At 43.3% G+C, this 24,093-nt stretch overlaps 3 protein-coding genes across 10 annotated transcripts in view; 1 reads left to right on the top strand and 2 right to left on the bottom strand.

Annotated features, from left to right (window-relative positions):
- Nucleotides 1-2,231, bottom strand: part of kcnb1 (potassium voltage-gated channel, Shab-related subfamily, member 1) — a 69,250-nt gene extending 67,019 nt beyond the window's left edge. Inside the window, exon 1 of the mRNA XM_042299092.1 lies at nt 1,771-2,231. The gene's annotated coding sequence lies outside the window, so the exon portion shown is untranslated. The remainder of the gene's footprint in view (nt 1-1,770) is intronic.
- A 192-nt stretch (nt 2,232-2,423) lies between these two features.
- ptgis (prostaglandin I2 (prostacyclin) synthase) lies at nt 2,424-18,198 on the bottom strand. Of its 2 annotated transcripts, XM_024374018.2 has the most exons (10): nt 18,045-18,198; nt 17,125-17,248; nt 15,180-15,355; nt 14,761-14,907; nt 14,402-14,529; nt 13,707-13,894; nt 11,004-11,169; nt 7,780-7,961; nt 4,159-4,310; nt 2,424-2,884 (listed from the first exon to the last, which is right to left on the bottom strand). In XM_024374018.2, the coding sequence occupies exons 1-10, from the start codon at nt 18,113-18,115 to the stop codon at nt 2,734-2,736; spliced, it is 1,485 nt and encodes a 494-aa protein (XP_024229786.1). In that variant the 5' UTR covers nt 18,116-18,198; the 3' UTR covers nt 2,424-2,733. The 2 variants fall into 2 exon arrangements, with proteins under 2 accessions (XP_024229786.1, XP_024229794.1); XM_024374026.2 differs by lacking the exon at nt 4,159-4,310.
- A 5,313-nt stretch (nt 18,199-23,511) lies between these two features.
- LOC112214943 (SLIT-ROBO Rho GTPase-activating protein 3) overlaps nt 23,512-24,093 on the top strand; it is a 68,860-nt gene continuing 68,278 nt past the window's right edge. For 2 of the 7 annotated variants that reach the window (XM_042299062.1, XM_042299052.1), the window contains exon 1: nt 23,521-24,024. In XM_042299062.1, the coding sequence (XP_042154996.1) occupies nt 23,958-24,024 (67 nt within the window). In that variant the 5' untranslated portion in view covers nt 23,521-23,957. Of the gene's footprint in view, nt 24,025-24,093 lie in introns of all 7 variants that reach the window. The other 5 variants (XM_042299063.1, XM_042299056.1, XR_006079056.1 and 2 more) reach the window with 4 other exon arrangements.

The following is a 24,093-nucleotide window of genomic DNA, read 5'->3' as shown; positions in this document are numbered from 1 at the left end:
GTGTGTTTTTGTAACTTCTTCCACGGAAGAAGCCGACATCTTGACCATTCAACCAAGAGACTGCTGCAACATATTAACACCACCTTTTCACATGTGAGCAGAACACTATTTCACCATCACATGTGAAATTGCAATTACACTTGTGAAAGTGAAAGTTTCTCATGTGAATTTTTACACGTGAAACAGCAATATTTCACATGTGCAACTGCAATTTACATGTGAGGTAAAAACACGTTTTAATTCACACTGAAAAAGTGGTGTTAACATGTGAACTCTAAATGTAATACATGTAAAAATGTGGTCTCATGTGTGAAATTTAAACTCAACACATTTTACGTTGTTATATTGTTGTAAGGGTAGCTAGACAGGAAAAAGTTACTTTAATCAACCACTTTACAAGCTAGCTAACTCTTAAAGAAATGTAACCTTTTTTTTTCTAAGAGCTAATCTGCTCTGAGATCGAGGGTGCTGTCCTGTCCACGAATCCATTCTGAATAATGGGTCGGGATCGGCAACAGCTCAGGTGAGCGCTGTCCACTCTGCACTGGTACTGAAACGACAGCGGGCGCTTTTCACTCGACTGTGAACTGAACTCGGGCGAGTTCCCTTGGGCAGGAAAGCATGCTTCGAAATATTTAATGCTGTTCAAATTGCTGTATAACACCTAGCAAAGCAGGTCATAAGTGATAGAGCCATCATGACACCCGAACGCTGCACTCAAGTAAACCCATTTTACCTTGAATAAATAATGAACTAGAGACGTTTGCGACTGAGGAGGCCATTTTAAAACATTCTGAAGAAATGAATACATAAGGCTTATGTCACAACCATAAAGCTACTGATGCAGTACTTTCATTTATCCGGTGTTTTACCTGGTGTCTCTCTACAACTCAGACCAATGCGTTTTATCTCACCGTTCAAGATGAGTTCCCAAATCAGAACAAACCATCACCACCCATCCTTCTCTTACAGTACCCTATGGAACGCTTTGGACGATCACCGGTCCATACAGTAGCAGGTGAAGGATCCTCCACAGTGTCAGTTGAATAGTAATGTTGCAGCATGCTCTGTCCCGCCCTCATTGATGAACCAGTTGCATGCATTTGCATTCAAAATAAGCTTTCAAAATCAAAGTATCAATCCGTCTTGATTATATAAACATTTTGTATTTTCCATTCCTGACAATCAAATACTGTTGTGTCAACCAAGTTACAAAACTTACTTTCTCTCTACAGTATACGGTATAGCCTTGAGCTAAATTGCTGTGGTGGGCCAAATATAAAATAATAACTTGATATCGTTTTCTCCGTGGCCATTTTTTTTGTCAATGAAGTCAATATTGTGGATTAATCAACCGTTATTAGAAACCGAAATAACACCATTTATCTGCCACGGTCTATCGACCTGGCTATGTTACGGTTGTACAGGCTACAAAACGTCCGAACGCACATCTTCAAAAAGCTGGAATTTTAATTTCAATGTAGCAACCTACCAACTCCCCTGCGATCCCCCGTGCTATGAACAAGACTTCGTCAATGTTGTTTTGCATTTATTATTTTTGCACATTTAAGAGGTTTAATAATTGTTGCTCATTTGTCATGCTGTGTGTAAATGTCTATTCATGTAGAGCAGGCCTATATGACTGTATTAAAAACAATGATATTAAATAAATAACAACAGCAATTTAACCATCGAGCAATACTTGCTTTATAAAGGAGACCAACAAATATAACCTGTTATTTGACTATTCGGAACAAGCCTCCCACATACCTTAACTTCAGGCTGGCTCATCCGACGGCAGAGAGAGGCAGATATGAAAACATTCAATCGAAGAGGAAGAAGGAGGAAACGTCATTGGTTTATTAGCCTATTCCTGGGAACGGTTTCTGACCCATTCGGTTTCAAGCGGTGTTGCCTCGGTGGCACGTTGGATCTCCTCCGCCTTGGACATGGTTAGATAAGGGATCCTATACACTGATTTAGTCCGCCTACCATGTTACCCGCCCACTTTACTGGAAATAATCAACAATTATGTATATTGTGAATGCACACGGTTTTCTGCTCCGGGGTCTTCCCCCGTCCGCTGTCTGTGAGAAGGGCGGCGCGACTGGTAGCTGCGCAGGAGGATCCGTAGCGCGGCAGGCAGCTTCATCGCCCGGCTTCACATTGAGGCATTTAACCCTTACATTACAGAACTAAGGACCTGCAATCTTATTCGCCACATGGAGTACTAATTCCCTCCCAATTCATCCAGACAGATATAATGTAACTGCACTGAATTCTATCATCTAAACCCCCCTCATTCTCGTCGTGATTCAAAGCCTATTTGTTGTAACGTGTGCACTTCGCCATATGGGCGAGGTTATGATGATGTGCAGTTCATTCAAGGCATTTGGTCTTGAGAGACAAGCAACACAAGCAAATAATTCAGATACATTATTTATTATTCAGAGATATACAGTACAAGTGATATAGTTTGAATGTAAAAACAACATTGAAAAAAACTATAAATAAAAACATGAAACTGATTTGTATTGAGTGCAGTCAATATCAGGAGGATGTAGGAGGAAGTCATGTCCTAGCCTGGTCCCATAATTGATTGGGCTGTCTTGCCAACTCCTAATGTCATTGTCATGCCAAACATGGCTATACAGCACAAACAGATCTGGGACCAGGCTAATCATGTCCTAGTTCTAGTGCAGGATGCAGGAGTCAGAGGTTAGGGGTCGTGTCCTACTGCAGAGTCTTGAGTCTGTAGCGGACCTCCAGGTCTCCGTCGGGCTGGAGCATCCCGAAACCATAGCGACCGGGATTGACCGGAGGGACGATGGCGGTTGGGTCACACAGCTCCAGGTCCAGCCGGGAGAGGACCATGAACACAAACCTGAGAATCACATAGAAGGAGAGTAAGGTTAGTTAAGTCAACCCTCTTGGCCCCCATTGGGAGTATAGGACGTCTAGCATGGCTCTGGAGGCACGAAGAACACTAGCTAGCAGAAGAATAATGACAGGCGACCTCATGTTATATAACTGTCTGTAACAATATCAATCACCCAGCATGCATTGAAATGGTTAAAGAACAATGTATACAATGCCTGCAGAAATAAATCTGGATGTAGTCGGACATGTAATAAACTATTTGCATATCACACATATGGTAAAGCCTAGAGGTTGCGAGCACATACTGTATGTGCACAGCTGTTCTACCGTCTTCCCATATGATCATCTGGCCTCTTACTCTCACTGTGGATAACTAGGACTTTACCTTTGAACTACTGATATCTGGCACAGAAAGACACTGACATCAGCACTTTGTGATTTTCTTCAAGGACCCTCTACCCCTCTCCAACTGTACATACAGTACATACCAGATGAGGCTAGTGTTAACCTAGTCAAGGGCTTTATGATCAGTTGACGATTGGAATCGAGTGTGCTAGCTCTAGAACAGTTCAAATACATGGAATGGCTGGGCGCCCCCGAGGCAAGGTTTGAAAACCACTGCCTTAGGCTATGTTTGTAGCGTGTAGTATATCACATGAAACAACTAAGAAAATCCACTTCTCAGATCAGCCCTTTATCTATATTGATCGTTCTGTCTGCTTAGCTGTTCTGATGTATAGTATCTCTATTGAGTTAAAATGTTGGCTTGAATTATTGAAATGGCCGTTAACGACTGTGTGTGTGTGTGTGTGTGCTACAGTAATGGTATTGTGTCTCAGAGGACAGGCTCATTGTAATGGCTGGAATGGAATCAATGGAACGGAGTCCAACAGGGGTTTCCATGTGTTTGATGTGTTTGGTACCATTCCATTGATTGCATTCCAGCCACGGCAATAAGCCCATCCACCTATAGCTCCTCCCACCCGGAGATGTTTGAAACCAACTGGCCTTAGGCAGCGATCTTCAGGTGATTGTAAATGCCTCATGAATCATTAATACCTTGCTAATGAACTGATTCATTGGGGGAAACGATGTATGAACAACGTGGGTTGGTTTAGATGTACTTAGGTGAGAGGTAGCCTAATTGTACTGTCTTGCCAACTCCTATGGTCATTGTCACGTGACAATAACAACAGAAGTTGGCAAGATAACACAAACAGAAGTGGGACCAGGCTATGTGTGAGGGAGAACAGGTGGAGAAAGTCAGATCACACTCACTGTTTGATGCCACTGACTGCAAAGTGTCTCCCTACACACATGTTGTTGCCTGCACCCCATGGCATGGTGTAATACTTTAGTCTCTCCCCGCCCTTATAGAACTTCTTCTTTTCTGTCCCGTCTACATTTAGGAAGCGGTCATATTGAAATGTCTGTAAAGCAGAGAAGAAGAAAAAACCCAAGTTATTGTGATAGATAGATGCCACAGTACATTAAGTAGCTCCAGTGATGCTGCATGCAAACACTCACTCACTCACTCACTCACTCACTCACTCACTCACTCACTCACTCACTCACCACTCACTCACTCACTCACTCACCACTCACTCACTCACTCACCACTCACTCACTCACTCACTCACTCACTCACTCACCACACACACACACGCACGCACACACACACGCACACACACACACACGCACAAATTACAGCCTTTAACCAGCTAATCCCCATCGGATCTCCTTTCTTAGCCCTTTAACCTTTCCACCATGTAATCCTGGCGCCATTTAAACACTGCGTAGTACAACACTGTGTATGAGACACGCACTCACACCAGATGAGGCTGGTGGAAGGAGCTATAGAAGGACGGGCTCTTTGTAATGGCTGGAATGGATTAAATGGAACGGTATCAAACACATACGGAAACCAAATTTGACTCTGTTCTGTCGATTCCATTCCAGCCATTACATTACAATGAGCCCTCCTATAGCGTCATTCTATTCAAATCATTCTATTAGAGTCATTCTATTAGAGTCGTTCTATTAGAGTCATTGTATTAGAGTCATTCTATTAGAGTCATTGTATTAGCTCAGCAGACAAAGTCTGATTCAGTAGTACTATACTCAGTACTCAGTACTATACTCAGAAATACTTTCCCCCTCACCATGTTTGTATATTTTTTAATAATAATGTTTTATTTAACAAGGCAAGTCAGTTAAGAAAAACATATTATTTTCCAATGACATTATTGACTTTAGTAAATCAACAGATTGCTGTAATGTATTGCATTGAGAGGTTGTTTCAAATTTTAATGTCACATGCACAGGTACAATGAAATGCCTGTCTTGCAAGCTCCAAACTCAACAATGCAGTAATCAATATCAATAGCTAGTTTCCATCCACTTGTCAACAGATTTTAATGCCAAGGATCATTTAGCTATTTGAGAAGGAATTTGGAAATATAAAAAAATATATATAATACAACTTTTGTCCCATACAAACACATTGAATAACAGATTCATCACATGGAACAATAGATAGTCCCCAAAAAAACAATCTAAAGGAAGTTTGTTCTGAAGTGTCTGTCCTTTACAGTGCATTCAGAAAGTTTTCAAACCCCTTGACTTTTTCCACATTTTGTTACATTACAGCCTTATTGTAAAATTGATTAAATTAAATGTTTTCCACATCAATCGACACAGAATACCCCATAATGACAAAGCGAAAACAGCTTTTTTTTTTGTTGAAATGTTTGCAAATGTATTAAAGATAAAAAACAGAAATAACTTCTTTACATAAGTATTCAGACCCTTTGCTTTGAGACTCGAAATTGAGCTCAGGTGCATCGTGTTTCCATTGATCATCCTTGAGATGTTTCTACAACCTGATTGGAGTCCACCTATGGTAAATTCAATTGATTGGACATGATTTGGAAAGGCACACACCTGTCTATATAAGGTCCCACAGTTGACAGTGCATGTCAGTGCAAAAAGGAGGTCGAATGAATTGTCCGTAGGCTCCGAGACAGGATTGTGTCAAGGCACAGATCTATGGAAGGGTACCAAAACATTTCTGCAGATTTGAAAGTCCCTAGGAACACAGTGACCTCCATCATTCTTAAATGGAAGAAGTTTGGAACCACCAAGACTATTCCTAGAGCTGGCTGCCCGGCCAAACTGAGCAATCGGGGGAGAAGGGCCTTGGTTAGGGAGGTGACCAAGAACCCGATGGTCACTCTGACATAGCTCCAGAGTTCCTCTGTGGAGATGGAAGAACCTTCCAGAAGGACAACCATCTCTGCAGTACTCTACCAATCAGGCCTTTATGGTAGAGTGACCAGACGGAAGCCACTCCTCAGTAAAAGGCATATGACAACCCCCTTGGAGTTTGCCAAAAGGCACCTAGAGGACAAGATTCTCTGGTCAGATGAAACCAAGATTGAACTCTTTGGCCTGAATCCCCAGCGTCACGTCTGGAGGAAACCTGGCACCATCCCCACAGTGAAGCATGGTGGTGACAGCATCATGCTGTGGGGATGTTTTTCAGTGGCAGAGACTGGGAGACTAGTCAGGATAGACGGAAAGATGAACGGAGCAAAGTACAGAGAGATCCTTGAGGATCTCAGACTGGGGTGAAGGTTCACCTTCCAACAGGACAATGACCCTAAGTACACAGCCAAGACAACGCAGGAGTGGCTTTGGGACAAGTCTCTAAATGTCTTTGAATGGCCCAGCCAGAGCCCGGAAATGAACATCTCTGGAGAGGCCTGAAAATAGCTGTGCAGCGACGCTCCCCCTCCAACCTGACAGAACTTGAGAGGATCTGCAGAGAAGAATGGGAGAAACTTCCCAAATACAGGTGTGCCAAGCTTGTAGCTTCCTACACAAGAAGACTCAAGGCTATAATCGCTGCCAAAGGTGTTTCAACAAAGTACTGAGTAAACTGTCGGAATACTTATGTAAATGTAATATTCCAGTTTTTTTTGTTGCAAAAATGGTTTTTGCTTTGTCATTATGGGGTATTTTATGTAGATTGATGAGGGAAAAACTATTGAATCCATTTCTGAATAAGGCTGTAACATAACAAATGGCTTCCTGCCATCCAGGACCTCTATACCTGTTGGCATTTATAAAATTGTACCGTAACTTCCTGTTTCCATTGCAGCAGTCTTGATTTTTTTTAAATGCGTTTGCTCGCATGAAAACTTTGGATGGAAATGTGGTTAGTGTAGTACTAAAAATAGCAAGGTAGAACAAAATCACACAAAAAAATAAAAATAAGAAATAAGAATAACAGGAGAAAGTAAGTAAGCTATAAACAGGGTCAGTTACAGCGTCAGTTCCAGTACCATATTGACAATGTGCAGGAGTGATAAGAGGTAGAAAGGTATAGGGGTAAGGTGACTCGGCAACAGGATATATAATAAACAGAGCAGCAGCATCCTAAATGATGAATGTACATGTATGTGAGTGTGTGCGTGCGTGTGTGTGTAGAGTCAGTCTAAATGTGTGTGCATGTTATGTTTGTGTTGGAGTGTCAGTGTGCGTGAGTGTGTATATTCCTGTGAGTGTGCATAGAGACAGTGCAAAAATAAAATTACAACGGTCAATTCAGATGTGTGTGGCCATTTTGTTAGCTAATTATCAGTCTTATGGCTCGGGATAGAAGCTGTTCAGGAGCCTGTTGTTGTCAGACTTCCTGCAAGAGAGAACAGTCTATGGCTTGTAGGCACACATTCGTAAAAGCCTTTGTCCTAGGTGCTGGATTAGACTGAACAGTAATCTAAAACTAAAAGAAATCTGTACACTGGCATGCTGTACACTGGCAGGTGTTCCATTTATTCAGACAATATTTCAACACCAACTGGGTCTTTGTCAGGTAACAGTATTGTGTTGTATTACCTGTGGATCGTGGTGTATCTGGGGGTCCATCTGAGGGCTGAGGAAGGGGAACATACACACCCTGTCCCCCTGTCTGAGGTGGTATGCCTGTCCACTGGCCAGACAAAGGGTCTTGTCCTGGACCACCTCTCTGGTGATGAGGGCAGCAGCGGTCAGACGCAGGGTCTCACTCAGAACACTGTCTGTGATTGGAGGGAGGGACAATAAGTATGATGTCAGAGGGGTGGCTGCCGGGTGCATGTGAATAATCCTGTGAATAATCATTTACCTTCAATAATCATAATCACTACCCTTGTCCCAGATCTATTTGTGTTGTAAAGCCAACTCCAACGGTTGACAGCTGGTCAACATTCACAAGGTCGTAGGTTCAGACGGATTACCGGGACATGTACTCTGAGCATACGCTGACCAACTGGCAATTGTCTTCACTGACATTTTCAACCTGTCCCTGTCTGAGTCTGTAATACCAACATGTTTCAAGCAGACCACCATAGTCCCTGTGCTCAAGAACGCTAAGGTAACCTGCCTAAACAACTACCAAACCATAGCACTCACATCTGTAGCCATGAAGTGCTTTGAAAGGATGGTCAATGCTGAGATCAACACCATTATCCCAGAAAACCTAGACCCACTCAAATGTGCATACCGCCCCAACAGATCCACAGATGACACAATCTCTATTGCACTCCACACTGCCCTTTCACACCTGGACAAAAGGAACACCTATGTGAGAATGCTATTCGTTGGACAGCGTTCAACACCATACTGCCTTCAAAGCTCATCACTAAGCTAAGGACCCTTGGACTAAACACCTCCCTCTGCAACTGGATCCTGGACTTGCTGTCGGGCCGCCCCCAGGTGGTGAGGGTAGGTAACAACACATCCGCCATGCTGATCCTCAACACGGGGGCCCCTCAGTGTTCCTGCTCAGTCCTATGCTGTAATCCCTGTTCACTCATGACTGTACGGCCAGGCACGACTCCAACACCATCATTAAGTTTGCCGATGACACAACAGAGGTAGGCCTGATCACCGACAACGACGAGAAAGCCTATAGGGAGGAGATTAGAGACCTGGCTGGGTGGTGCAAGGGCAACAACCTCTCCCTCAACGTGATCAAGACAAAGAAGATTATTGTGGACTACAGGAAAAGGAGGGCTGAGCACGCCCCCATTCGAATCGACAGGGCTGTAGTGGAGCAGATTGAGAGCTTCAAGTTCCTTGGAGTCCACATCACCAACAAACTAAAATGGTCCAAGCACACCTAAACAGTCGTAAAGAGGGCATGACAAAACCTATTCCCACTCAGGAGACTGAAAAGATTTGGCATGGGTCCTCAGATCCCCAAAAGGTTCTTCAGCTACACCATCGAGAGCATCCTGACGGGTTGCATCACTGCCTGGTATGGCAACTGCTTGGCCTACAGAGGGTAGTGCGTACGGCCCAGTACATCACCGAGGCCAAGCTTCCTGCCATCCAGGACCTCTATACCAGGTGGTGTCAGAGCAAAGCCCTAAGATTTGTCAAAGACTCCAGCCACCCTAGTCATAGACTGTTCTCTCTGCTACAGCACGGCAAGTTGTACCGGAGCGCCAAGTCTAGGTCCATGAGGCTTCTAAACAGCTTCTAACCCCAAGCCATAAGACTCCTGAACATCTAATCAAATGGCTACCCAGACTATTTTCAGTACCCCCCCTCGTTTACGCTGCAGCTACTCTCTGTTATTATCTATGCATAGTCACCTTAATAATTCTACCTACATGTACATATTACCTCAATTACCTTGACTAACCGGTGCCCCTGCACATTGACTCTGTACCGGTACCCCCTGTATATAGCCTCCACATTGACTCTGTACCAGTACCACCTGTATATAGCCTCCACATTAACACTGTACTGGTACCCCCTGTATATAGCCTCCACATTGAGATTACTCTGTAGCGGTACCCCCTGTATATAACCTCCACATTGACTCTGCACCGGTACCCCTGTATATAGCCTCCACATTGACTCTGTACCGGTACCCCTTGTATATAGCCTCCACATTGACTTTGTACCGGTACCCCTGTATATAACCTCCACATTGACTCTGTACCGGTACCCCTGTATATAGCCTCCACATTGACTCTGTACTGGTACCCCCTGTATATAGCCTCCACATTGACTCTGTACCGGTACCCCCTGTATATAACCTCCACATTGACTCTGTACCGGTACCTCCTGTATATAACCTCCACATTGACTCTGTACCGGTACCCTCTGTATATACCCTCCACATTGACTCTGTACCGGTACCCCCTGTATATAGCCTCCACATTGACTCTGTACCGGTACCCCCTGTATATAGCCTCCACATTGACTCTGTACCGGTACCCCCTGTATATAACCTCCACATTGACTCTGTACCGGTACCCCCTGTATATAACCTCCACATTGACTCTGTACCGGTACCCCCTGTATATAACCTCCACATTGACTCTGTACCGGTACCCCCTGTATATAACCTCCACATTGACTCTGTACCGGTACCCCCTGTATATAGCCTCCACATTGACTCTGTACCGGTACCCCCTGTATATAGCCTCCACATTGACTCTGTACCGGTACCCCCTGTATATAACCTCCACATTGACTCTGTACCGGTACCCCCTGTATATAACCTCCACATTGACTCTGTACTGGTACCCCCTGTATAGAGCTCCGCTATTGTTATTTTACTGCTGCTCTATAATTATTTGATATTTTGATTAAAAAATATCTTTTTTTTGTTGTTAAAACTGCATTGTTATTAAGGGCTTGTAAGTAAGCATTTCCCTGTCAGGTCTACACCTGTTGTATTCGGTGCATGTGCCAAATAACATTTGATTTGATTTGAACAACCGTAGGCGTTATACAGCACAAACTGTTCTGCCACCAGACTACACAATCATAAAACTACAGGTATGTCCTTCTGGAATGCTATGGATCACAAGAATATGTTTTAATATCACCCTGTGGCAAGCAAACGTTAACCTTAATCAACCACAGCTAAAAAACAACAACAATATTTATCAATCTTTACTCATTGAATCTCTCTGAATCTTTCATTTTTTCACTCGGTTGTTCCACACAGTTCAGACGAGCTTCAGTTCAATATTTCACTGCATGTCTTTGGCTGGACAGGCAGAGCCCCGAGGTGGAAGAGAGTGTGAGTGAATAATACAGGAGGTTGCTTGAGCTCTTACCGAACACAGGTGTGCTGTGGTGCTCCAGAGTGTCCAGAGGGTGTCGCTGTAGAGAGCCGTCCTCCTGTAGACGCAGGCCTCTGATCTCCTTCCTCACAGCTCTCATGGCCTCGGGGTGCGTGAGCAGGAAACTCAGAAGCCAGAAAGCAGCAGGCCCAGCGTTACCCTGGAATGGAACAACATAACATCGACACACAGTCCGTTCAGAAACTGTTTGGCAGTTACAGAGTACACAAGGCTCACTCTCAGTCCGTCAAAGACAGTGAACTCATTACCGAGCATGATGAGGTAGATACCTTGCAGTTATAGACAAATCCACAACAGGTACTGTACAGTGTGAACACGCTGCAAGAAGCCCCCAGGGGAAAATGGAAGCGGGTTTAGACACATCTAAATCTCTCTTTCTTTCAGTCTCACTTTACTTTTATTTTCTCTCTCTCTTTTTTGTATCCCAACCTGCATCGTGATACTGCTGTACTGTACTGTAGTGATCTGAGGAGCAGTGAGGAGCCATCAGAGCTGTCAGGGCTGTGTAGACAGGGCTGAGAGACGTCTGTCTGAACCTGTCAGCCAGTATTTGCTGTGGGCTCAGGGAGCTTCTCCCCTCACCCCCTTGCAGGCCAGGTCTTCACCGATCGACTGACAACCAGCGCTAATGCAAGATGAAGACCAGGTCCAATGGATCTCTGGTTGACTCCCTGGCCTGTCCCGTCACAGATCTGTTACGACAGACACTAGGCTACACAAACTGTGTGAGGCTTCATCTCTTGTGGTCCCAGTTTGCTGGGTTACAGTCGAAGTGTTGCAGTAGAATTCGCCATTTCAAATGCTGCACGTTCTTACCGACACTGTATAGTGTTTTGTAAAAATCAGATTGAGACACTTTGAATTGCCATTGAATTCTCTATTAGACGTGTACACGGTAAGGAACTTTACCTCCTCCTCCACTCCTCTGAGTGTGTACACTGTGTACTGGTGTAGTTGTGTTGAAAGCAGAGCCGCAGTCAGGTGTGTGATGGGCTGAATGTGACACAGGCTCCCTGGGGTCCATCATAGGCATATTGACATTGGACTGGAGCCTCACTGACAGGCTGTTTCAGAGATTCACTGGACTGTGGAACTGCCTCCACTCCAATCCCCAACAACAACACACACAGAGCCAGAAACATAAAGCTCTCATAACTTTCTTGCAATATCTAGCGATTGTGTCTGTTGTATGTAGACAGCATGGAACTAAACATCTGCGATGGAAGAACTGCATTTGGCATGTTTGACTTCAGTGACATCTCTGATTCACTCAGTATTGTGTTGTTACTGAGGAAGCCCACAGTACCTCTGTACGACTGGTGGTGACAGAGACAACAACCAGAAGATATTCTCCGTGGCACTTCCTTATACTCAGCCTCAGTTCTAATATGTTTCAGTGGTGATTGGCTCTGTCTGATTGTCTGTGACTGGAACAGTGAGTCTCTGTTCCAGAAAATACATTAATATGCAGGGAACAGTGATGCTAAGGGACTAGCTGCACTCTCCTATCCTAGCCTGGCAGATGAGCCAAGGTCCCCAGAGGGAGAGGCTCCATCTTGGCGAAGGACTCTCTCCCTGCTCCCCTGGCCTGAGTGGGCCGACTAGGCCTCCAATGCTCCAGGCTGAAAGTAGCAGCCAAAGTCCCAGGGGGAGCAGAGAAGGCCTGGTACAGATGACACCTGTGGCTCTATTATGTTCTGAGGCTGGTGGTGAAGGCAAGTACCAGACAGACAGACATTACACTAGCTCCCCCATCTGGCCACACAGTGCAACAGCAGCTCATTCATAACAATTTGTTGGGATTGGTTTGAGACAGGAAGCCACAAAGAGCCTGCTATTAAACTGCCTCTGGAGCTCATAAATATAGAGTTAGATAATGCTTCATTGCTGTGATCTATATTGGATTTTGACATCAATATTCATTGATGTTTATTACAGATGATACATCTTAATCAGTGGAGGCTGCTTAGGGGAGGACGGCTCATAATAATGGCCAGATTGGAGAAATGGAATGGCATCAAACACATGGAAACCATGTGTTTCATTTATTTGATAGCATACCACTTCCTTCTAAATCGTCCTACAATTTGTGTACTGTAGGCCTAACGTTTGATCTAATTCTGAAATTAGACAGGTTGGTTTGGGCGACCTGCCAACTCTTTTTTTTTCAATAATGTTCTGGAATGTGTGGACCCATTGTCCCAGATCAGTTTACACAGAACTCCAAACAAGCCCAGGTGCCATGAAAACACATTCATAGAAACTGATGTCACATTCCTAACAATCATTAATTCTCACATAATGACATAACGAGTCAACTGTGCCAACAAGGAAGTCATGAGTCACTGGGAGAGAAGAATTCTGTGAACTTATTCACGCCAGGGCCACAGGTCTCAAAGAGGACACAGGAAGAGAAGGTATGAGAGTGACATCCAGGTGTGGCAGAACACTGTGAAAGCATTGGTCTTGGTTCTCTGTAATTGTGTGTGTGTGTATGTGTGTGTGTGTGTGTGTGTGTGTGCGCATGTGCGTGCATGTGTGCGAGCTTGTATGCCTGTGCTTGCATGTGTTTTTTGTGTGTGAATTTGTATGCGTGTGTGTGTGTGTCTGTGTGTGTGTGTGTGCATGCTCTTGCATCTGTGCGTGTGAGTGTGTGTTCTTGACTTTCCCACTTACCTGGGTGGCCCAGAGCTGAAGCAGCATGGCTCGTCTCTGCATCTCCGTTTCCACTCCCTCCGTCTGTAGATGGCGGAGGTAACTCTGCTGCCAGGAGCTGCTCTCTGACCCCTTTCCTCTGCTCAGCCACGCTGGGGACAGCAGCTCCCACAGTCTCTCCTGGGACAGGCTTGCTGTCCTCTTCTCCTCTAGCAACATAGAGAGAGAGACAGGTTAGAGAGGAAAGATCACCCAGAGAGAGACAGGTACACTCTTAGAAAAAAGGGTTCAAAAGGGTTCTTCGGCTGTCCCCATAGGAGAACCCTTTTTGATTCCAGTTAGAACCCTTTTTGGTTCCGGGTAGAACTCTTTAGGGTTCCATGTAGAACCCTCAGTGGAAAGGGTTTTACATGGAACCCAAAAAGCTTCTACCTGGAACTAAACGGGTTCTACCTGGAACCATAAAGGTTATTCAAAGGGTTATCCTATGGGGACAGCCAAAGAATCCTTATAGGTTCTAGATAGCACCAGAGTGACAGGTACACCGAGACACAGGCACACACAGAGACACGCACATGAACACAGAGAAACAGGTACAGAGAGACAGAAACGTATTGTATGAATAGATCCATTCTGTATTGATAGTATTGATACTATATTGATGGTGACGTACGACCACGTGCATTAGATGAAACTCAGTATACGTGTATATGTACCTTGCTTGAGGGTTGAACGTGCCAGTTTTGCGAGGAGACCATCAAACGTGCGGAACTCTTTGTAGACAGTAGCGAGTGCGGTGACATCGTTGCTGTTGTCTGCACCGAACAGTGTGAGATACCCAGCCCTACGAGGACAGAAAGAAGCATTAACTCTAGAGTAAGAGTACGTCTTCCCTCTTGTGTAAGAGTTATGCAATTTTCTCCAGGTGTGATAGTGTCATTTGAGCCTAAATCAAACCCCGGGCCAGTGACCCAGAGAAATGTCTGATGTAACCTGAAGAGCAGGATGACTGTTAAACACACGAACCGTAGCTGGCCAGTCCAGACAGAATTTGTTTCTGGGTTCTGGCTCTTACCTGAAGAGCAAGCTGTAACAGAGGCTGAAGAGGCCATCCTGCCTCCAGTCGGCTGGGCTACAGCTCCTCTCCTCATCCCGTAGCAGTGTCTGGAGGTGGAGGTGCATGGTGCTGCTTAATCTGGCCAGGCTAGGGCCCTGGAAGTGCCTGGACAGGGATTTTATGGAGAGGTCGAATTATTGCTACAACATGTTACCTCAGGGAATTAAATGAATTTGCAAGTAATCTATTCTGGTGGAAAATTATGTCTCATCGCAATACCATTTACAGTAATAGAAAAGAATAGAATAGAAACGGTATGGTCCTTGACAAGGACAGGTAGATGCAGCGGAATTGGATTAAGATGGTGTGTGTGTACAGGTGTGGATGTGTGTGAGGTCAGGCATGAGGTCATGTGGATACAGGTCTAGAACACCTACTGTTCCATCCAGGCCCTCTCTGTGTCTGGGTTGTGATTGGGTAGTCTCAGGCTGAAGATCCTTTGCATCAGGACCTGGGCGTAGCGACTGAAGTCCAGAGAGACTTTGTCATCGAGGACCGCGTCATAGGAGTTAGGATCGAGCAGCACAGTGATGTAACGACCACAAACACGCACCTGGGAGACATGATTTGAAACGGTAAAGCCACGGCCATGTCTGTACACGTCTGTCGTAGTCACATTACACATTACAAGTGTTTGGGATTGTTTGAGAAAGCTAAATGAGTAGTGAGTAGGAGATGCACATAGCACCACTCTACAAAGACAAAATAAACTTTTGAAAAATAACCTATCCAGGTTCACAGCAACCCTTAATATCTCAGTCACAAAGACATAAAGAATGTGTTGAAGATTGATGAGGTACTCAGGTACAGATACAGTATAGTATCGGCTGCTAGAATTTTGACTTAGAACCAAAGAAATTGATCATATTACTCCAGTGCTAGCCTCTCTATACTAGCTTCCTGTTAAGGCAAGGGCTGATTTCAAGGTTTTACTGCTAACCTACAAAGCATTACATGGGCTTGCTCCTACCTATCTTTCCGATTTGGTCCTGCCATACATACCTACACGTACGCTACAGTCACAAGACGCAGGCCTCCTTACTGTCCCTAGAATATCTAAGCAAACTGCTGGAGGCAGGGCTTTCTCCTATAGAGCTCCATTTTTCTGGAATGGTCTGCCTATCCATGTGAGAGACGCAGACTCGGTCTCAACCTTTAAGTCTTTATTGAAGACTCATCTCTTCAGTAGGTCCTATGATTGAGTGTAGTCTGGCCCAGGAGTGTGAAGGTGACGGAAAAGCACTGGAGCAACGAACCGCCCTTGCTGTCTCTGCCTGGCCGGTTCCCCTCTCTCCACTGGGATTCTCTGCCTCTAACCTTATTACAGGGGCTGAGTCACTGGCTTACTGGTGCTCTTCCATGCAGTCCCTAGGAGGGGTGCGTCACTTGAGTGGGTTGAGTCACTAACGTGATCTTCCTGTCCAGGTTGGCGACCCCCCTTGGGTTGTGCCGTGGCGGAGATCTTTGTGGGCTATACTCGGCCTTGTCTCAGGATGGTAAGTTGGTGGTTGAAGATATCCCTCTAGTGGTGTGGGGGCTGTGCTTTGGTAAAGTGGGTGGGGTTATATCCTGCCTGTTTGGCCCTGTCCGGGGGTATCGTCGGACGGGGCCACAGTGTCTCCCGACCCCTCCTGTCTCAGCCTCCAGTATTTATGCTGCAGTAGTTTATGTGTCGGGGGGCTAGGGTCAGTCTGTTATATCTGGAGTATTTCTCCTGTCTTATCCAGTGTCCTATGTGAATTTAAGTATGCTCTCTCTAATTCTCTCTTTCTCTTTTTCTCTATTTCTTTCTTTCTCTCTCTCTCTCTATCGGAGGACCTGAGCCCTAGGACCATGCCTCAGGACTACCTGGCCTGATGACTCTTTGCTGTCCCCAGTCCACCTGGGGACACCTGCTGCTCCATTTTCAACTGTTCTGCCTGTAGCTATGGAACCCTGACCTTTTCACCAGACGTGCTACCTGTCCCAGACCTGCTGTTAACTCTCTAGAGACAGCAGGAGCGGTAGAGATACTCTGAATGATTGGCTATGAAAAGCCAACTGACATTTACTCATTTACTTATTTGATCACCCTGTTGCAGACAAACTTTCTTGCGATGCAGAATTGTTTTAACTTGTAGTGTATTTGAGGTTTAAAACGGCTTGTAATTTCCACTTTGAAATTTTGGACTTGTGTTTGTTTCCCTTTGGAAAAATCTATCAACCCCGACAGAAATGTCCATGAATTATAATTCCACATAACTTACATTCCCTGTTGCTAGAGGGATATTTTTCTGCTTTAGCAAACTGGCTTGTACAAAAAAACGCATAGAGAACTCCTACCGTAAAAATGTCACCATGTTTTTGTTTCATCCGTGTTAGAAACTTTGCAGCATCTTTTCCAAACTCCAGGGCATGACCCAGCCACGGAATGAAGCCTTTGTCTAATGGTGGTTCATTTTTTTGTCTGGTAGAAACAGACAGACAGACAGACAGACAGACAGACAGACAGACAGACAGACAGACAGACAGACAGACAGACAGACAGACAGACAGACAGACAGACAGACAGACAGACAGACAGACAGACAGACAGACAGACAGACAGACAGACAGACAGACAGACAGACAGACAGACAGACAGACAGACAGACAGACAGACAGACAGACAGTTGTCAACCAAGATTAACACGGTTCAATAAAAGGAGTTAAATCACTTCATCTCCCAAACTAAACCAACTGGTTGTAGCTCTACAGTTGGCGTAAGGACATGCCCTAAAGCAGTCAACTGTGTGAGCTGATGTATACAGACATAACGTAGGCTAGTAATGCACTGTGGAAATAGGAAGTAGGGCATAATCAATGTGTACCGTATGAGAAATGGTCTGCGTTTGAATGGTTTGAATGGTCTAGGGAAAGGTTACATGAAGAATTGGATAATCCAGGTTAATGGTCTAGCCTGCACGTTCAGCGATGCTGTATATTCAGTAAGGCATTTTTTTACCCTGACATTTTTTTCGTGAATTGATTTCTGTATAGAAAGTACATTTCTTTGTAAATGATTAAGTAAACAATGTGTGAGACGTTGGTTAATCTTTTCACCAAAATGTTCAATATCAGAGAGAGAAACTAAATAATAGCAAACGACATAGCCTGCAATATTTCAAGGATGAAGTCAATCCTTTTTAAACTCAAATAACGTCCTTGATTTACAATGTCTTGTTTAACAATCCAAATCAAACAGAAATATGAAGAACATTTACCTTGAGCGGGAAGAGTAAAGAATGACGAGAGCGAGCAGACCATTGAGCAGTAAAAATATAGTCCATAACATTTTACCCCGTTAAAGAGAGAGCTTGACAGTGAAATGAGTTCCTCTGGAGCTGTGGGCTTTATTGTCAAGTGGCTGCCCTACAGTAGATCTGAGGTGTGGGTTGGAGATGGGTGGGGATTGTGACAGGTGTGTGTCATCTTAGATTCTATCTGTCACAGAACAGACACTGGGAGCTCTGCCAACAAGTTTTCTGCATGACAAAAAGGGAACTGAAATTAAAATCTCACGACGAGTTTGTCAATAATGATTTTTTTTTGTCTATTTTAATATTTTTTTAAGGCGGCGTTGGTCCTTCTCTGCAGTTATTCCTAACAGAAAAGTACCTTGAATTAAGCATCTCCACACATTAGTGTGTGAACAATGGGAATTCAAAGTCCTCTATGAGTGTTTCTCAATCATTATCTTTATGAAATCCCAGTTAGTCCTATAATTATAGGTCTTTGGTCTTTCCATTGCACTTGTTCCTGATAATGAAACTACCCAATCTGAAGCATCTCTCCTCTGTTGACTTATTCTGTTGAATAGGCTACATATAGTACATAGTATCACTCGGTCACCAGAGTAAGAACATTCCATTAGAATGAGAGAACCTAAGTAAATGGACTCTTCTTACTGTTGTAGAGTTCTTGTAAAGACATGCCTCCCTTTCTACTCGGCTGTTTACCTTTTTTCCCCCCCACCCTCATTTTCAGCAGTAAATCTTTGCAGCAAGGATTTCCACTGTCTTGAGAACAGAGTTATTTCCTGTCAGTTATTTCCTGTCTGTTTGACAAATGGATGTTTATTTCGCTTACACCTTGTTGATGATTAAGCTGGCATTGAACACCACACCAACCACAGGCATTTATTTTTGTCACATGCATGTTGATTAAACTGACATCCCACACAAAAATGGAACAAGCACTGTTAAAATGATACAATAATGAATTTCCCCTGAAATTTTTACCACCACAGCTATTCACCATAGAAACGTACCTACAGGTGTAGAATCTTAATTTGAGGCAGTTCTGCTACGGCAGAAAAATGATCCTGCAGCAACATGAAATGTGAAATAATTAATGGACATTTTCTTGTAGGAGTTAATACATTTTTCTTAAGGACAAATCAAGCCTGACATTTTAAAGTGGAAATGACAATCGTTAGAAGCCTTTTTAAACCTTCAATACACTATACGTTTGCATTTCCTGCAATGCAGGAACATACCAAGAAACAAAATAGTGACCAAATTAAGATGCTACATCTGTAGTTTCACTTCCCTAATACACTTGCAAGTTTGAAAATTGATATCTGTTTACATATAGGCCTAATCCTGCTAACTACTCAGCAGCATAAACATGGACACGTCTTCTCAACTCAAACACACATATAGATGAGTTTGAATATGTGAAAAGCAACATTATTTACATAGAGTGGGAGATATCCTCTTTAGACTCCTTGGCTGAGGTTCTGTTTTCGGCTGAGTGTACTGTGGTGTGTACTGTGGTATGTACTGTGGTATGTTCTGCCACTGGCCTGTGTGCTGTGTGCATTTGTCATGCAGAAGTTTCCACATAAAGCATATTCTGTGAGTGTATTCTCCCCTCAGCAGAGGGCTGACTAATAATGGCTGGCTATGTAAGTACGTACAGCACTGACATACAGTAGGGCACTGGGAAATGTCTTGCTTTTTATCCACATCAATAATTTCACCAAATCAATATCAGGAAATCAATTACATACGCTGATGAAAAACATGTGTATGATAAAGACTACTGTATGTAGAGGGAAGTAAGGGATTCATAGATAGCCTAAACCTATAGCAAGGCAGGGACTTAGACATGTGATAATACGGTGATATAATAGAGTCTACTATTCCCACAAGACAACACCCCATTCCTTTGTTCTTTGGAGCAATCACAGCAAACGCTGACATTGCAAAAAGTACACTGGGATTATAAAATGTTATATTTTTAGAACTTATTTTTGGAACATCTTCAAACAGTCGAGTCAATGAAGCACTAATACAATAGGGAGAGCTATTTAAAATGTAACCGAGTTGACTTTGAGGCCGGTTGCCACTGAGACATAGTATTACACTTTGCTAAGAGACCCTGTGGAGATTCCCGAGATAACACTGTCAGTGAAGAAGAATACTACTGTCACTCAATGCGGTTATGTGCAGTCATGGAAAGGGGTGGACTCATAAGAGCAGAACATGAGTCTGTGTCTGCAGTGAACCGTTGCTGTTCAATGTAGTGTGTTTGGTATAATGTGCATTGTGCACACTGTATTCAACTCTGAACGTAGCACAGCAAGAGGAGGTTACTATACACCTAGGAAAACGTATACGCCCAGCAAATGTTCGGCAATCTGCTGTTTTAGAATGGTTTTGATTGTGTCCTAAGCTTAATATTTCCTACGAGGAAATCCAAGTAATAAAGTTATCACTACAAAATCTTGATTGAAAAGTTATTGACTTCAATCTCAATAATACCGTGGATAGATCAGCATCAAATCAGTGCTATAGTAACGTTAATGTAAACGTGACAGATTCCACCCCATACTGAAAGGAGAGGAGACAAATTACAGTCTTGTGTCTTTGTCATAGTTTTTCAACCTAAAGTGATCTACATTCATTATCTGGCAGTGTTTCCGTTTATCTAATCTATCACTGTGTTACTGTCCCAAGGGTCAGTTCAGGGTCAGTCATTAAAAGCCTGGGTGTCTCTCCTCCACGAATGGCCCATCTCAGGGGTCAAAGGTTGTCATATTACCCGAGCCTGGCTGTAATTGAAAAAATTACTAGCTGTCAAATTCTTGCTTAATCTGTCCTTGTTGTTGTCTGCTCCTGAGCAAGGCAGTTAATCCACTGAAGATGTGGATGTTGGCAGCCCCCCGCACCTCTTTGATCCAGAGGGGTTGTTGGGTTACATGTGGAAGACACATTTCAGTTGAATACATTCAGTTGGACAACTGACTAGGTACCCCCCTCTCCCTTTCCATTGTTCCCTAAATCCAGGCTGTATCACAACAGGGCGTAATTGGGAGTCCCATAGAGAGGCACACAACTGGCCCATGATCGTCCGGGTTTGGCCGGTGTAGGCAGTCATTGTAAATAAGAATTTGTTCTTAACTGACTTGCCTAGTTAAATAAAGGTTACATGTAAAAAAATAAATAATAATAATTCTAATTTGAATTTACAAAAAATGTCTCACCTCCCTCTCAAAGCTCATTGGTGGAGAGTCAAACCTAATGTAAAAGTAAAGATCCCTTAATAGAAAATGACTCGAGTGAAAGTAGAAGTAAACCAGTAAAATACTACTTGAGTAAAAGTCTAAAAGTATTTTGTTTTAAATATACTTAATTATCAAAAGTAAGTGGAATTGCTAATATGTACTTAAGTATCAAAAGTAAAAGTAAAAGTATAAATCATTTCAACTTTCTTATATTAAGCAAACCAGACGGCCCAATTGTTTTCATACTTTTTATTGACGGATAGCCAGGGGCACACACTGAGACATAATTGACAAACAAAGCATTTATTGTTAGTGAGTCTGCCAGATCAAAGGCAGTAGGGATGACCAGGGATGTTTGAATTGGTTAAGAAGCCACTTTTTGGTGTCAGGGAAAATGTATAGAGTAAAAAGTACATTATTTTCTTTTGGAATGTAGGGAAGTAAAACTAAAAGTTGCTAAAAATACAAATAGTAAAGAAAAGTACAGATATCCCCCAAAAAACAACTTAAGTAGTAAATTAAAGTATTTTTACTTAAGTACTTTACATCACTGGTCTTAAAACACTTATTACAGTAGAGGTTGACCAGCATTGCTCCCAAAGAGGCCCATGAATGAATGAATTACTCAGAATGCGTCCCAAATAGCACCCTAATCCCAATAGTGCACTATGTTTGACCAGAGTCCTATGGGTCTTGGTTAAAGGTACTGTAGTGCACACAATACGGAATAGGGTGCCTTTTGGATGCAGCAACTGAATGGGAAATGGACAATGGAGCCTTGTTGGGCCTCAAGAACAGCGATGATGCTAGCGTTTCCCAGGCTCCTTCGCTGCAATGCCTTTGGGATCAGAGTTGAGTTAGAAGAGTTTGGGGGTTCCCCCGGTTTGGAAGAGAGAAGATTCTCCTTCAAGAGTCACAAAAATGGTATTTGCAAATGCATGGTGATACATCTTGCATCTTGCCTAAGTTCAAAGTCCTGTTGATGGCTGCCACGGGCTAATATCTGTTTCCAAGTGTCTGAAAGAATTCTCTTCTAAAAATACCACTCTGGAACCATACGAGTTCATACAGTATACAGTGCCACTGTCAACGTAGCATTCTGATTTCGATCCTTTCCTCTGCTGTGAAACCCTTCAGTGCATTACTGTTTATTTTGGATGATGTTAAAAATAAGACTTAAAAAAAAATATATATATATATATTGTCATTTAGCAGACACTCTTATCCAGAGCGACTTACAGGAGCTATTAGGGTGTAGTGCCTTGCTTAAGCTTTACTTAAGGGCACATTGACAGAGCCTTGGCAGCTCTAACCAGCAACCTTTCAGTTACTGGCCCGAAGCTCTAACCGCTAGGCTACCTACCACCTACCGTGAATACCTTTACCCGAAGTAAGATATTATACCATGCAGGAATGCAATTCTAGCAAACTCCACATATTATCAGTAGACACAAACCTTCAGACAATACAAATATGTTAAACATGTCTGTACACATATATCCACATATGATCCTGTGCACGAGGTTTTGACAATCAGCAATGGTCGAAAAAAAGAACACCTCATGACACAGAATTGGGAAAGTGCAAAGTAATCTTGCTTTACTGGTAAATCTAATCTCCAAACTCTGCCTTTAGAATGAAGGCTACGAAGAAATGTGAGTCATTCAGCCACAATGAAGGCTCATGCTTGGCTTGCTGAATAATACCTTCCAGCAGAGAGACAAGAAAAACCTTTAATCTTTCCGTTTAGTCATAGCAATAATAATAACATTAATTCTGTGTCATTGACAATGTTTGTCATGTTATGACTGCCAAGGCTGTTGAATTATGAAACATACAAATATTATCCAACATTTAAACAATGTTGATATTATAATTAGCCTACAACAGTATAGCTCTCTCTTCTGTTATGAGGGTTGTATTCAGAGGGCTGCATTGGTGTCTATAAAGCAGCCTGCAAATGTCGGTTATTTTACGCCATAATTTCCAGGTCACCAGTGTCTGTGCTAACGATGATGTGCCTCTTTCAATCTCATCATTTTCAAATCTGTCACCATATATCAGCAACACTCCTAAATTGCTTTGTCACCACGTGCATAACCACTGTACTGTAATGATCTTTTGCATGTGTGTAAGTGTGGGAGTGTGTGTGAGGGGAGGGGTGTGTGGGAGGAGTCTGAGATCACTTTTGCATCCAACTCTTGCTGCAGCAGACAGAGACCTCGCAAGAAAAAGGGTGGCTGGAAAGGCGTATGGAAAATTGCACGATGCGATTCTTGCTCATGCACCCCACTGCAAGGCAGTGTTTATATTGAAATATATCATTTACCAAATGTAGTATTTGCGGATTCTTCATATTGTGTTGTTGTTGGGACATTCAAAAACGTTATGTTGAGGAAAGAGGGGAGTTGTCCAGATCTGTTTGGCACTTTTAACCAGTTCAACGTCGCCTTGATCGCTGTGCAACCTCAAGTGCATTTTGAGACCCTGGAAATCTCTGAAACGCATGCAGCCCTCCCTGCTTCACGCATTTAACGGTTTTTGCCGAAGAGATTTGTAGGCTAGGATACTTTGTGGTGTCGCGAGGCGAGGTGTATAGGTTTCCGTCATCTATTCCTAAAGAATCATGTCATCTCATACGAGAGTCAAGAAGGACAAGGAGATTATTGGGGATTACGAGACTCAAGTGAAAGGTTGGTAATTTCCTAATCTAATTGCTTGTGTTTTGATGGTCTTCATTCAAAATGTTTGAAAATCGACCT

Source organism: Oncorhynchus tshawytscha, linkage group LG02, assembly GCF_018296145.1.
Source record: "Oncorhynchus tshawytscha isolate Ot180627B linkage group LG02, Otsh_v2.0, whole genome shotgun sequence".
Taxonomy (NCBI): domain Eukaryota; kingdom Metazoa; phylum Chordata; class Actinopteri; order Salmoniformes; family Salmonidae; genus Oncorhynchus; species Oncorhynchus tshawytscha.
This window is presented reverse-complemented; position numbering and strand designations above follow the sequence as displayed.

What these genes read in the sequence shown, in the direction of transcription:
- ptgis (XM_024374018.2), bottom strand. Translation starts at nt 18,115, where the DNA reads ATGTTATGGACTATATTTTTACTGCTCAATGGTCTGCTCGCTCTCGTC. An exon ending in AACATGGTGACATTTTTACG is followed by an intron (nt 15,356 to 17,124) that starts GTAGGAGTTCTC and finishes CATGTCTCCCAG; the next exon opens with GTGCGTGTTTGTGGTCGTTA. An exon ending in ACGTTCAACCCTCAAGCAAG is followed by an intron (nt 13,895 to 14,401) that starts GTACATATACAC and finishes CTATGTTGCTAG; the next exon opens with AGGAGAAGAGGACAGCAAGC.